This window comes from Eumetopias jubatus, unplaced genomic scaffold (genome assembly GCF_037043125.1).
Source record: "Eumetopias jubatus isolate StellerSeaLion01/CBP00866 unplaced genomic scaffold, mEumJub1_p1.0 scaffold_1, whole genome shotgun sequence".
NCBI classification, from domain to species: Eukaryota; Metazoa; Chordata; class Mammalia; order Carnivora; family Otariidae; genus Eumetopias; species Eumetopias jubatus.
Window position 1 is genome coordinate 2111543 of NW_028274807.1, and position 13310 is coordinate 2124852.

General features: G+C 59.1%; 2 protein-coding genes across 2 annotated transcripts in view; one reads left to right on the plus strand and one right to left on the minus strand.

Moving 5' to 3' along the window:
* The first annotated feature begins 4729 nt into the window (after nucleotides 1–4729).
* Nucleotides 4730–13310, plus strand: part of TSPEAR (thrombospondin type laminin G domain and EAR repeats) — a 163297-nt gene continuing 154716 nt past the window's right edge. Inside the window, exon 1 of the mRNA XM_088023642.1 lies at nucleotides 4730–4814. Coding sequence (XP_087879768.1) covers nucleotides 4730–4814 — 85 coding nt within the window. The remainder of the gene's footprint in view (nucleotides 4815–13310) is intronic.
* On the minus strand, nucleotides 12262–12975 carry KRTAP10-12 (keratin associated protein 10-12). The gene has a single exon (XM_028126492.2). It carries the CDS (start codon nucleotides 12973–12975, stop codon nucleotides 12262–12264), a length of 714 nt encoding a protein of 237 aa, XP_027982293.2.

Below are 13310 nucleotides of genomic sequence, written 5' to 3' on the forward strand. Positions count from 1 at the left end.
CCTGCCCCCCAATGTTTGTAGCAGCAATGTCCACCATTGCCAAACTACGGAAAGAGCCCAGATGTCCATCAACAGATGAATGGATAAAGAAGATGTGGTCCATATATACAGTGGAATACCACTCAGCCACCAGAAAGGATGAAATCTTACCATTTACAACGACATGGATGGAACTAGAGGGTATTACACTAAGCGAAATAAGTCAGTCAAAGACAATCATCAGATGATCTCACTCACATGTGGAATTTTAAGAAACAAAACAGGAGCATAGAGGAAGGGAAGGAAAAATAAAATAAGATGAAATCAGAGAGGGAGACAAACTGTGAGAGACTCTCAACTCTGGGAAACAAACTGAGAGTTGCTGGAGGGGAGGGGGCTGGGGGGAGGGGGTAACTGCGTGATGGGCATGAAGGAGGGCACGTGATGGGCTGAGCACGGGGTGTTACATACGACTGATGAATCACTGACCTCTACCTCTGAAACTAATAATACACCATATGGTAACTACACTGAATTTAAATAAATAATTTTTAAAAATTTGAGAAAATGCCGTGGTCATTCCTACTCTAAGTAAAAGAGAAGGAAAACAAATTGGTACACATATTAAAACAGAAGAGCCAAAATTACTCTTCTTGGCAGACAGTATTTATCTAGAAAAACGGGAGATTCTAGGATCAGTAAGTTTAAGGTTGCTAGATACAAGATAGTTGTACTAAAATGAACCAGTTTTCTTTATACTACCAATAAGTAATTACAGGTAGAAATGGGGGGGATAATGTTCATAATGATGATAAAATTATAAATAAATGTGTAGGACATTTACAGGAATAATTTTACAGAAAATGTGCTGGACCTCTGTAATCAAAACTATAAAATTTTTTTGATGAGCTTAATTCAAGGTTGGAATAAACAGAGAGATATCCGTGTTTCTGAGTGGGAAGACTTCGTATCATAAAAATGTCCATTATTCTGAAATTAATCTATAAACTTACTGCCATTCCAATAGGTATTCCTATAATATCTTTGCTTGTTTGATTTTGGTTTTGGAGGTAGAAATGAGAACCAATAATTTTTAAAGTTCACATGAAAGGGAAACTATGAAAGGGAAAAAGAGAACCACCAATACGTTTTTGAAGCGAGAAAGCTAGTGTGTGTGCCCTTGATCTATAGGTATGAGCACTTACTGTAAACACGCACAAATAATGTGTTGGCAAAGGGAATAGACAAAGAGATTTAGTGGAACAGAGATTAATGGAATAGTTCCAAGTATGTGTAGAGGCCTAATCCATCATAAATGTGACATTTCAAGGTGGTGGGGAAAGGAGAGGCATTTAGTAAATAGTGCGTGCATAACAGCTTTCTGGAAACGGAGCTCAAGTCAGTGCATTCCAGATATCCCAGATCACACCCCAGATGGAACAGGGAGCCAAACAGAAACACAGCGTAACAGCAGAGACATCTAGAAGTTGTATTTTAAGACCTAGAAGTCTTAAGGAAAATGTTGCTGACTAAATAAAAATTTTAAATACTTGGCAAAAGACAAAAGCATCAGAAAAATTGTTTAAAGGATCAAAAAAGAAGTGATGGGGGAAATATTTGCAGCCATCCTTTAGCAGGTGGAGGATTACTAGCACCACCATCCACAGGACTCATCACATGACAAGAGAAACAAACCCTTATTCTCTCCTTCAGTAACGCGCCCCCCCTTACTAAGTCACTTCTAGAACGGGATTCTAGTCTGCACTCCTGCACACAGTGGCCCAGTGGCCGACGGGGGCAAGGCTGGGCGCTGGGTGGGGGCAAGCCTGCCGGGTGCCTATCTGGATTCGCCGTCACACGCCAGGCGCTCTTTCTTCCCCGGAGACCCTTTCAATCATCCTGAGAACCGGGGTCACTAAATGTCACATTATGGTCTATATTCCGGAGGAATTTTTGCATCTTTATTGAGAATCCCTGAGGTTCAACTTAACCTCCCAAAAGGCCGGCTTAGTCTAATAGAGCCCCAACCTGGGTGATTGGTTGGCCTCACGTCTTCTTTCTCTAACCTGGAGTTACTGTTTCAGATTTCCCCTTTGCTTGTGACTTCTCCTCGTCTTCCTGGAGAAAGCGCCATTCCCTGCTTGGGATATGTTGACCTGGGGGAGGCGGACTCGCTCGGGCCACACGGCGACGCATTGTGGCCACGTACGGAGGCCCGTGGCGTGCGTGTTGGTGGACCAACCCGTGTCTCCCGCAGAGCGAATGAGGTCCTCCTCTGTCACCACAGTGGATGAGGGGAGTGACGGTCTGCACCTAAGTTACAGGAGACGTCCGTGCAGGGATAGATTTCTGTTTTTCCTCTGGAGGCAGTGAGCAGACCCAGATGCACGGTCGGCCGCTCCTGCCTCCGTTCCGGGCGGGTTGGCCCGTGTCTCGCTGACAACCCAGCCTGCGTCCCCCGGCGTGCAAACCCGGCTATGTGATGCTCCGGCGGGTTGTGAGCCGTCACAGCCGCCCTGGTCTGTGGTGTGCGGCGGGGACTCTGCTCTCACACCTGCTGCTCTCAGCAGCGTCTGCATCAGCGTGACTCCTGGGGCCGCTGGTGAGGCATTTCCAGGGTCAGAGTGCTTGGAGGAAAGGGCTTCCTTTCTTGCTCGGGAGCCCCAGGGAGGGACAGGGGCTCCTGCGTTCGTGTCCGCTCTTCCTCCTCACCAGCATCTCCGAGCCCGTGGGCAGCACAAACTCGCACAGGTGCCGCTTTAGATAAATTACATCCGGCACCTAAATTACGGGCTCTTCCCGCCAATGCGGGTCTCACCGGGCACTTCCTACAGATGTGGAATTTAAAATGTGGAGCATTTAAGTGGCTTGTCCGGGGTGACACAGGAACCAGTCCGGAGAAGGAAGTTCTGAGCTTTTTCTCTGCGCTCGGGCACGTGTTTTTCCAGTTGTACGCATGAACGGGATTTCCCCCGATGAGCCCTTGTTTGTCACTGAGCATGGCTGGTATTACCTGGATGGAACATAACAGAAGGGGACTGTCCCGGGAGGGCTCAGGGTAGCACGATTGTGATTCCTCAGACCCGGTTGTTACAACATGATGCACAGTCATTTACCCACAGTTAGAGGTCAGCAGGAGACGTAGGGTCAGAGGTCAGTGTCAGGTGGAGAGGTCAGCGGGAGTCACAGGGACGCTGCCTGGGTCTGTGTCCTGTGGGAAGTCCCCTGCCCTCCTGGCCCGTGACCACCCAGGGCCACCGAGACCCTCAAAGTTCTCTGCCAGTGGGGAAGGGAGAGAGCAAGACTCCGTCTGGCTCAGACACAGCTGTGTCCTTTCCGTCCACCATCCCGGATGGGCACCTGCCCGGTGGGGTCAGGAAGGCTCCGTCCCTGCGCTGGCTGGCGGGGGTCCCGGGGCAGGGGTGAGGGAGGCCCCCCGAGGGTCCGCCGGGCGCTGTGCATGCGGTCACAGGCAACCTTTCCAGGTTTCCCTCTGAGGACCTCAGTTACCCAGGCCGTGTGACTAGAACAGAAGGCGTTTGTTAATAGCTGTTGGAGCTGTCTGTCTGTCTGTCTGTCTAGAGACAGAGACAGAGAGAATCTCTCCAGCCACAAGCAGTTTCATGCAGAGCCTTGGACATTCTCTCTCCCCTGCCTCCCTCTGTCTCTGTCTCTCTCATCTCCCCCCACGCAGTCCCCCCAACAAGCCCAAGCCCAGGGTCTGCCCTCGTCACAAACACCTGCGGGTGAGCCCCAGACCTGGGGGCAGGCGTGGTGCCTGCGGCCACAGCACTGTCCTTCGGCAGTGAGGAAGATGTCCCTTCGGGGCCCATGAGAGGGGTCCTGCGGACCCGGGGAAGCCACCTGGCACCGGCCGGGGCCTGGGATGAAGGCCCCGGTAAGCCCTGGATAGGGGTCTGCGGCCCGGTGTTTTATAAAAAGGAACAATCACACTTAAGAGCTGTCCTGCCTGGGGCAGCATTTCGTGTCCACTGTGGTTTTGGGAGGTCAGACCTTTGGGCCTCGTCTGGAAGAAATGAGGCTCCTGCTGTGTGCTTGGCGCTCCCCTCCCCCGGGCGGCCCTCCCCGAGTCTTCTCATTAGCCGCTCCTGGGAGGACTGGCTTCCCTCCGGAGGGGAATTCCTGAAACCCAACAGTTGACAAACCCACACACCCTGGGGAGGGCCGGGCACCAGATAAAAGCCGTCCTCACAGCCGGGCCCCTCCTGGGGACGGCCGCTGTCAGCCGGCCCGGCACAGGCTCTGCGCCCTGGCCCCCCCGCGGCTGGCTGTCCTAAGGCAGGCAGCCCAGGATCTGCACCCGAGGAGAACAGGTTCTCGGAGTTTTTCTGGTTGGCTCCAGCTCTCCGCTGGACGATCTATTTCTGTCTTTCCTTTGGGAAAAGCGTGCTTTGCCAATGAGTAATCTCCGTGGTGCTGGGATGCTATCACCTGTCACCCGCGCGGCAGGACCCAAGCCTGTGCGGAGATGAGCTAGGCTGCCGCCCCGACCTGCCCATACCAGCTGCCCCCCCCCCCCCCCCCCGCAGAGCCGGCAGAAGCTTTCTGCCCCCTGCCCCCTGCCGGCCTCCTGTCCCTGCCGCAGGACTCTGGCATGTGGCCTTCACAGTGACTGTCCCCTGCCATCCCACCCCCGCTGCCACCCCCGGAAGGGCTGGCCCAGGTGTCTGAGGAGGAGCTGGGGGCCGAGGACAGGGCCCCTGGATGGAGCTTGGGACCCGGACCCCCCATGTCTGTCCTGCTGATGCTGTGTGTGGCACTCTCGGCCCTGGCGACCCCAGGCCAAGGCACCCAGCAATGGGAGCCCTGCACAGGTAAGGGGGTACAGAGCTGGGAGCCGGGAGGGGTGCAGCTGCGGGTCAGCGCCGCTTCCGGTCCCCCGTCCCTGGGTGCCCGGGTTTGCTTTGGAGGCACCAGCAGTCCGCCCGGGAGACAGCGACAGGGGGATGGCAGAGGCAGAGGTGAAAGGGATGGAGAAGGCTGGCTCGGTGGAAATGCTAACAGGGTGGGGACCGGGTTCAAAGCGAGAACCAGCTGCCATCTGAAGGCTTCACAAGTATTTACCTGTGTACCATCCTGGGGAAGGGCCTTGCACCTGTTTCAGGAATGAGACAGCCCCTCGTGGGGCCCAAGCCCAGAGAACCCCAGGTCTGCACTTAGCAAAGCACGGGGCCGCCCCTGGGCTGGCTGTTCCGTCCCACGGCCCCAAACTCCCACGCCAATGTGGGGAGAGCGCCACTGGCTGGCTCCTCCGAGGGGAGGTTCTGCTCCCCCTGCTTTCAGGAAGGCCCTGTTGACTCGCTAATGACCATGACATCACCATATCTTTCTGGAATTTCTACCTAGAGATTTTATTTATCAAACCTAACATTAAGAACAAAGCGACAGGAAGAGGAAGCCCGGTAGCTGGGACCCCCCCCCCCGAGCACGTGCAGCCTCACCAGGAGGTCAGTGGGGTGGGACGGTCGGGTGTGGGGTTGCAGTTTTATTTGCAAATTACTCATCCTGGGCCCCCTCCCTGTTAGAGCTCTTTGCTCTGATGGCCCTTGGTTCCCAATGACACGAGCAGGAGATGACCGATGATGACCCAAGTCTGGAATGCTCGGGAGGGTGTCCAGGGCAGGTGGGAGGCAAGCAGGCCCCGGGGCTGCTGGAGCAGCGGCAGTGGGCAGGCTGGGGGCAGGACCAAAAGCCCCCCACCGCCACTCTGGGCTCCCGCCTGCAGTGACTGCCTTGGGACTCACGATTTGCAGACAATACAGGAGCTAAGTCAGCCTGTGGCCAAGCGAAGTCCCCAGGGGCTCAGGGGACAGAAGGCTGCCCCCTCCCCAGCAGAGACCGGCCAGCCCCAGAAGGCCCCCCACCACCCTCCCCCCACCGCCGCGCCGAGCCCAGCCGCTGTCCTCAGCACACGGCAGTCTCTGTGTTGGGGGATGAGTCACTGACATGCACCTTCATGCTCCCTTCAGCCCTGGGAACAGCATCAACCTGCACAGTAATAATAAAGGTTATTTATAAAGCCCGCCCCCTCTGCCCTGAAGGCTGGTGCAGATAGTTAAAAGGTGACCCAGTTACAAACACCGGGGACTCAGGAGGAAAGATAAAAGACGGGTAAATAATATCGAACTGTGTTTGGAGTACTTCCAACACACTTGCGCGTGAAGTCAGGACTTCAATGGTTAAAAAAAATCACTTTGATTCCATTCCGTTTTGAAAGGCCCCTGAGTTTCCACAGCTGGGCTGTGCGAGCTGGGGTGGGGGTGAATCCCAGTGGCCTTCGGGCCTCCCGCATGTCTGCGCAGCTGTGCAGGTGGGAGGCGCCTTGGCGGCCACCACGCTGGCTTCCAAAGGCCTGGCCCTGAGTCTGGGACACAGATGAGTCTGCAGCAGTGACCAGTGGGTGAGGGGCCATTCCCAAGGGCTTCTGTACCCCTCTCTGGGGGGGGGTGCCGTGCTGGGGGGCTGGCGGCTCTGATTGCCAGGGCCGCCTCGGGCTGCCCTTCTGTAGGCGTCACTGGAAGGCTGTGGGGGCCCGTGGGCCGGGGTTTTCAGGCATCCCCACCCCAGTGGGACAGCAGAGGAATGCTTATGCCTGCACCCTGGAAAGAGGGAAAGAGCTAACTCAGTGCTCTGCGATGGCAGGTAGGCCAGAGTGGCCCAGGGGCTGGGCGAACAGGGACCTCAAGTCTGGAGGGCCTCGAGTTCGAGTTCACCATTGAGGAGGCTTGGGGAGGACAGTCCAGGAGGCTGGGGCGTGCAGGGAGGGCCTTGTCTGCGCGGCTTTCGCGCAAAGCTCACAGCAGGAGCTGTGTGCTGGACCGCTGGGGCGGGCCTGGGGTCTGGGCCGGAGAGCTGGCTGGGCTTGCCAGGAAACCATGGCCAGGGTCACGCAGGAGCTCGGGCTGGTGAGCAGCTCACCAGTGCCCTTCTGGGGGGTGGGGCTTACCACTTGCAGATACCCCTTCCAGGTTGGGGTTTTAGCGATAGGGAAATTGGGTTCAATGTCTGCCCAGCGTGTGGTTCAGACCCTCTGCTGAGGGGCGGGCCTGGGGACTGGCCTTTCTGCACAGGTGCAGGTGCGTCTGAGGATGGGTCAAGTGTCTGAGAGCCTGGGCCAAGCCAGACAGATGACCTGGCAGGCGGTCAGCATGAACAAGGCAACTAGGGGGCAGGTGGGAGGTGCAGGCCACGGAAACCGGCTCAGGGTGGGAGGGTGGAAGGGAGTCCAGAGCAGAGGGGCTGGGGGCTCGGGGCATGTGCGGGGTGTTGGGGTGGGCTCCCTGGGGGATGAGCATGGCAGGCAGGATTTTGCGGTGAGATGCCTTTTATAAGCTGTTGGCCTCCCTGACCCCAGGAGCCAGCCTTAGTCTTCTGACCGTGGACCCCTCAGCTGCCCCACTGAGCTGGGCCAACGGCTTCGGGACAAAATGGTTGAGATATGGGTCCCTCCGATCCTTCCTAGCTCCTTTTGGACATCTGTGGTTCTGGGCTGCATGGTATGTGTGGTGCCAGGAATTGGCTGGGGCTGTCCTGGGGGAGACACCTGGGTGGGCTGTGTTCCAGACGTGGGCTCGAATCAGGGGGAGCAGCAGCTGTGGGTGGGGAGGGGTGATGCTGGGGAAATGTCATCCATCCCACACCCAGCTTGTCTGCACGGGGACAGGAGGCCAGGGCGGCGGGAGTCTGTGGGAGCCATGCTGGGCACACGTTATGCGCATTACGCTGGACCCTCCCGGGCTGGGGTCACTGGCCGGCTGGCTCCAAGGGGCTGGGGTGCAGGGGAGGTGTAGGAAGCACAGCTCTGAGCTGCTGCAGGGTGGCAGGATCACAATGTCTTGCCTTCCGTTTCATCTGCGCCTGGTGCGCCTGGGGACATCGATATCCCGGGAACACTCACGGGTGGCCTCCTCGCTGGGATTCGGCTTTGGGGACGTCAGAACCTGGTCTAAGAGCATCCCTTCGTTGACCCCTTCTTGCCTCCTTCATTCGCTCAGTCCCCAGGCAGGGACGGTGCTGTGCCCACCATCCCCAGTGCTGGAGCCTGCACCTCGCTCAGACCACGGCTCCGCCAGCCACCAGCCCAGGGAGGCCCTGGCAGTTGCCTCCTCCCCCAGCGTGGGAGGGGCTCAGGGGGGGCCTCAGAGGAGGAAACCTTCAGGGTGGGGGCGGGGAACCCCAGAGGGCTGGGTGCAGGAGTGGGTGGGGCGGTCGGACCTCCGGGTCTGGGTGCCTGTGGGGAGCCCTTCATCCCTGGAGAAAGTATCCACAACGGGACGGGAACAGATGTGCATTTTAACCAACTGAGCCACCCAGGCGCCCCAGATGTGCATTTTAAAAGCTGTCTGGCAGGGCACCTGGGTGGCTCAGATGGTTAAGCGTCTGTGTTCAGCTCAGGTCATGATCCCGGGGTCCTGGGATCGAGTCCAGCGTCAGGCTCCCAGCTCAGCGGGGAGCCTGCTTCTCCTTCTGCCTCTCTCTCTCTCTCTCTCTCTCTCTCTCTCTCGCTCTGTCTCTCATGAATAAATAAGTAAAATCCTTAAAAGCTGTCTGGCAGTGTGGGGCAGCATCGGGCCTCTTTTGCATTTGGGGGGCAGGAAGCCCTCCCCCCACCGCCTGGGCTGCTCTCAGGAGCCACCCACTTTGTCCTCAGGCTTCTCTAACGGAAGCTTTCAGGAGGGTGGTGCTTTTCAGCCTGCGTCCTGGGGAACCCTGGCCGCTCCGCGAGGCCCTCAACACGGGGTGCTGGGAGACTCTGTGTGGGCACGACGCCCCCTCCTGGCGGCCCCTAGGAGCAGGCGTGAGCCTCTCAGCCTACAGCAGTGGGGACTGTTTCTGGGTCCCAGCCACCCTGTGTCCACGCGCTCTGAGCGGCTTCCCACTCTGAGCCGGGAGCGCGCGGCCCGCGGGGTGCGGGGGGCCTCCAGGCGGAGTGTGGCAGCCGGGGCCCCAGGTCTCATCTAAGCTCCGCACCCCCAGGCCAGGCCTTGCGCAGCGCTAGGCAGCGGGGGGGGGGGGGCTGCTGCAGTGGGGGGCAGACAGTCTCTACACTGGTCGTGCTGAGGCTTTTTATTTAGTCCGTATGTGCAGGTTCAGCGACCTGTCCTCTGCAGGAGACCCCACCGCACCCCTCACCTTTGTCCCCCCCCACATCTCAGAGACAGGCACCCCTCTCATTCCCCAGCGCAGAAGAGGCCGTGCCCCAACCTGGGGGTCCCCAGTGCCAGCAGGGGAGCCTGGCTCTGTCACCCTGACGCTCACTTTCGTTTTTAAAAATTCTCACCCATTAGGCCAGGGCACTTTTTTGTTTGCACAAAAGTTAGGAAACAAAGAATATTCATTTTTATCCTGGAACCTCATACGCTGTATGCAGGTTCTCTGACTTGATCTTTGGGGCTAATCATGTATTCACAGGTGGCCTTTCCCACAGTAAAATCAGCAAGCCCCCAGGCATGCTTCTAGTCTGGACTTGGTTCCCCAGCTGCCCACCCCCTTCCCTCCCCCCAGCGCAGAACCCGGGACGCCCAGTTCCCGGCCCCTCCCCGCCCCACCCGCTTTAGCCCCGCCTCATTCCCCCCTCCGCCCCCCCCCCAAGTCCTCCTAGGTGGATTCTGAGCTCCTGGCTTAGGGGGCACGAGGGCGCCCACTTCTCTCTCCCCACCCTGAGTCTGGGGGAGCGATGGGTGACCTGGTCCTTGGATATTACCCTCCGCCTCCTAACCCCGCGGATCCGCCTGAAGGAGCATGCGCCCGGGGCATGGGGCTCAGTGAACAAGCGGCTCCGCGACCCTCGCGGGACCCCGCTGATGCCCCACGTGCTCGGAAATCGGAGGGAGGGGGAATTCGGCCGCGGAAGCCGGTACCCTGCTTAGATGGAGCTTAGATGGAGCTTAGATGGTGTCTCTAGGCCCCGGAGGGAGGCGTCCAGGGGCGGGGCGGGAGGGGTCGGTTGGACGCAGACCGCAGGGAGCGCGGGAGGAGCGGGCGGGGGCAGGCGGGTGTGCGCCCGCGAGTGTGAATGTGTGCACCCACAAGCGTGTGCGCGTGTGAGCGCCCGCGAGCGCGTGAATGTCTATGAGCGTGCATGCACGCGCCGCGGGGAGAACCTGGGGCGACCCCTGCTGTAACATTTGTCTCACCGGTGTGGACGCCCCGCTGGGCCTTTGAGCATACAGGTGCTCGGACGTCCCTCTGAGCCGCACCCGGCGCAGGGCTGCAGATGCCCTGTCCGGGGGTGACCGGCCAGGGTGCAGCAGGCTGGGGGTCCCCCCTGTCGCGTGTCTGGGGGTCGCCCCAGGGAAAGGGCGCCGGTGTTGGGGACAGCCTGCCGCTGATGTCCCCGCAGAGTAGTTCAGGAGGCTGAGCTTTTGGGGCTCCTTTCTGGTTCAAGCGGGCTGTTGTTGGCCAGGTGTGTGCTTTCCCTGAGTGAGCAGTGGGCGCCCTGCAGCGTTGGCGGTGGAATTCAGCGCCCTGAATTTTTCCTAACCGTGAGGCAGACCCAGCTACCATGAGGAATGCAGAGGTGATGCGGGTTACCACCCTGGCAGCACGGGGACGGTCACCAACGAAGCCACCAGCATCCTGCACCCCATTACAGATGTGTATCCTGCATGAGAACCTGCTCCCCCCCCTTTCTTAGTGCCTTCATGGAGAAGCCTGCATCTCAATGCATCATTTGCTTTAAAAGTATTCTGATAACTGTGTTTTCACACAATTATCTCCCCTTGAAATCTGGAGTGTTGTATTTGACACATTTCAATACGCGTTTCTGACAAGGGGCCTGTGGGTTCCAACAGCAGGCCGGAGAGGTTAAGGCACACAGGCGGGGCCTTCCCCAGGGCACTGGTGTTTGGGGGCAGGAGAAGCTAGCCAGAAGACCCAGAGGAGCTCATGGTGGGCAGACTCCCAGGGGTTTCTTCCATAGCAGGGACCCACGAGGGAGGAGGGGCAGGGGCCCCAGGGAGGCAGGGGCAGGAAGAAGGCTTACTCTAAGCAGGGGGGGGGTGTTCACTGTCAACCCCCTCCCTTTGGGGAATGGCTTGCAGGATTTCACGGCCTCCTGGGAGGGAGGGTGTATGCTGGTAACAGGGTAGGGTCTAGAGGCGGAGGAAGCACTGGGGAGAATGGAGGCAGGGGGTTGTAGGTTAGGAAGTGACTCTGTCTAGGAGTGGGGCCTGAGTACAGGAAGTTCCAGGAAACGTGGGGGCGCCATCCAGACTGGCCTCGAGGGAAAACCCCCAGAGGGCAGCAGTCCTGGGCCTCAGACGCCAGTGTGGGCCCTCGAAGTCGCTTACCCTCTGGCGTCTTCCTCTTGACCTCTGCCACTCCGGGCCAGGCCTGGGGCCGGGGACAGGGCGTGTCCCTGGCCTGTGCCAGCAGACAGGCAGCCTCAGGACATTGGAATAAAACCCTGAAGTTCAAGGGGAGATGGAGAGATAGACTCAGGAGGCTGGTGGTCAACAGAAATGTTCTGGCCCAGCCTCTTCCTAGCCCAGAAGTGAACCTGGGCCCTGCCTCCTGGTGCTAGACCGACCAGGGAGACGGAGGCCTGGGGCAACGGGGCCCTCTTGCCAAGGGGCCTGCTGTCCAGGTGGCTGTGGGCCACCTGAGTCCCGAACACTCAGCAGGGCTACCCCAGAGTTGCCTGGACCACCAGGGTGGGCCTCAGCTCAGTGCCGCTGGAAATGCTCCCAAGATGGGCTTGTCAGCAGGATTGCCAGGGTTATGTTAGCCTGGAGGTTTGGAAATCATGAAACAAAGCCAAGCTGCCGGAGAGAACCAATAGAGGCAAGGACGCAAGATTGATTGATTGATTTTGGGGGGGAGGGGCAGAGGGAGGGAGAGAACCCAAGCAGACTCCCTGCTGAGTGCAGAGCCTAACATGGGGCTTGATCTCATGACCCTGAAACCATGATCTGAGCTGAAATCAAGAGTCGGATGCTTAACTGACTGAGCCACCCAGGCGCCCGTGCAAGTTTATTCATTTAGCATCAGATGTGTGTTTGGGTTGGAGGCAAACAGCTTCCAGGAGGGGCAGAGACAGGGCAGGAGGCCGTGTCTGTCAATAGCAGGGGAGGGCTGTCTCAGGTCATCTGGGCGTGATGTGGAGGCTGCAGACAGGCTCAGCCCCAGTTATTAGGGTCCGAAGATGGTTCATGGGGACATGTGCACCAGAGCTTGTGCTGGGTTAAATCCTGAAGGAGGCAGGGTGAGAGCTTGGGGTCCCCCATAGTGCCCAGCTGGCCCCGGGGGGGACGGGCCCCGTCAGCAGCAGGACTTCTGGGCCGAGGCGGGCACGCAGCAGGCCTGGCGGGAGCCCACGGGCCGGCAGAGCAGGGACACGCAGGAGGCCCGGCGGCAGCAGCTGGGCTGGCAGGAGGACGCGGGCACGCAGCAGGCGGGCCTGCACACGGGCTGGCAGAGCAGGGACACGCAGGAGGAAGGCCTGCAGCAGGACGAGGAGCAGGGGCTGGGCCAGCTGCAGGAGGGGGCTGAGCAGGGGGAGGTCTTGCAGCAGACAGGGGTGAAGCAGAGGGGCTTGCAGCAGACAGGGGTGCAGCAGACAGGGGTGCAGCAGACGGGCTTGCAGCAGGTAGGGGTGCAGCAGACGGGCCTGCAGCAGACAGGGGTGCAGCAGACGGACGCACCGCAGGCTTCTTGGCAGGGGGAGGAGCTGCAGCAGGAGGGCTGGCAGGAGCTGGTGCAGGCTGATTGGCAGGGGCTGGACCCGCCGCTCACGGGGGTGCAGATGAGGGTCAGGCAGGAGGCCGGGGCGCAGCCGCTGGGGGTGCAGCCACTGGACTGGCAACAGCTGGGGGCGCAGCAGGGGGCGGCGCAGCAGGGGGGCTCGCAGCAGCTCTCTGGGCAGTCGTCCACCTGCCAGGAGGAGTCGGGGCAGGAGTCCCAGGAGCCGGGCAGGCAGACGCGGCTGCCGTAGCTCAGGTCGCTGGAGCAGACAGACAGGGTGGACGTGGCCATGGTGGGGGCGGTGGGGCTGGAGGAGGGTGTGCGTGTGCGTGTGAGTGTGAGTGTGTGAGTGTGTGTGAGGCGCTCAGGGTGTTTGGGGCTTATATACACCTCAGGGCTGTGTGCTATCCATCACGAGGCCCTGAAAAGCTTGTTTCCTTGTTGTGGAAGCAGGTCCCTGAGGATTCGTGTCACGGGCCCACAGCTGGTAGCTCAGCTCATTCATGACCCAGGAGGGTCAGTGGCTCTTGATACCACCCCCACCCCTGCTCCCGGCATCTCTCTGGGGCTCCGTACTATTCATCCCCATGCTCCTCAACACTCGGTGGAATCATACACATATTTTG

What these genes read in the sequence shown, in the direction of transcription:
- KRTAP10-12 (XM_028126492.2), bottom strand. Translation starts at nt 12,975, where the DNA reads ATGGCCACGTCCACCCTGTCTGTCTGCTCCAGCGACCTGAGCTACGGC.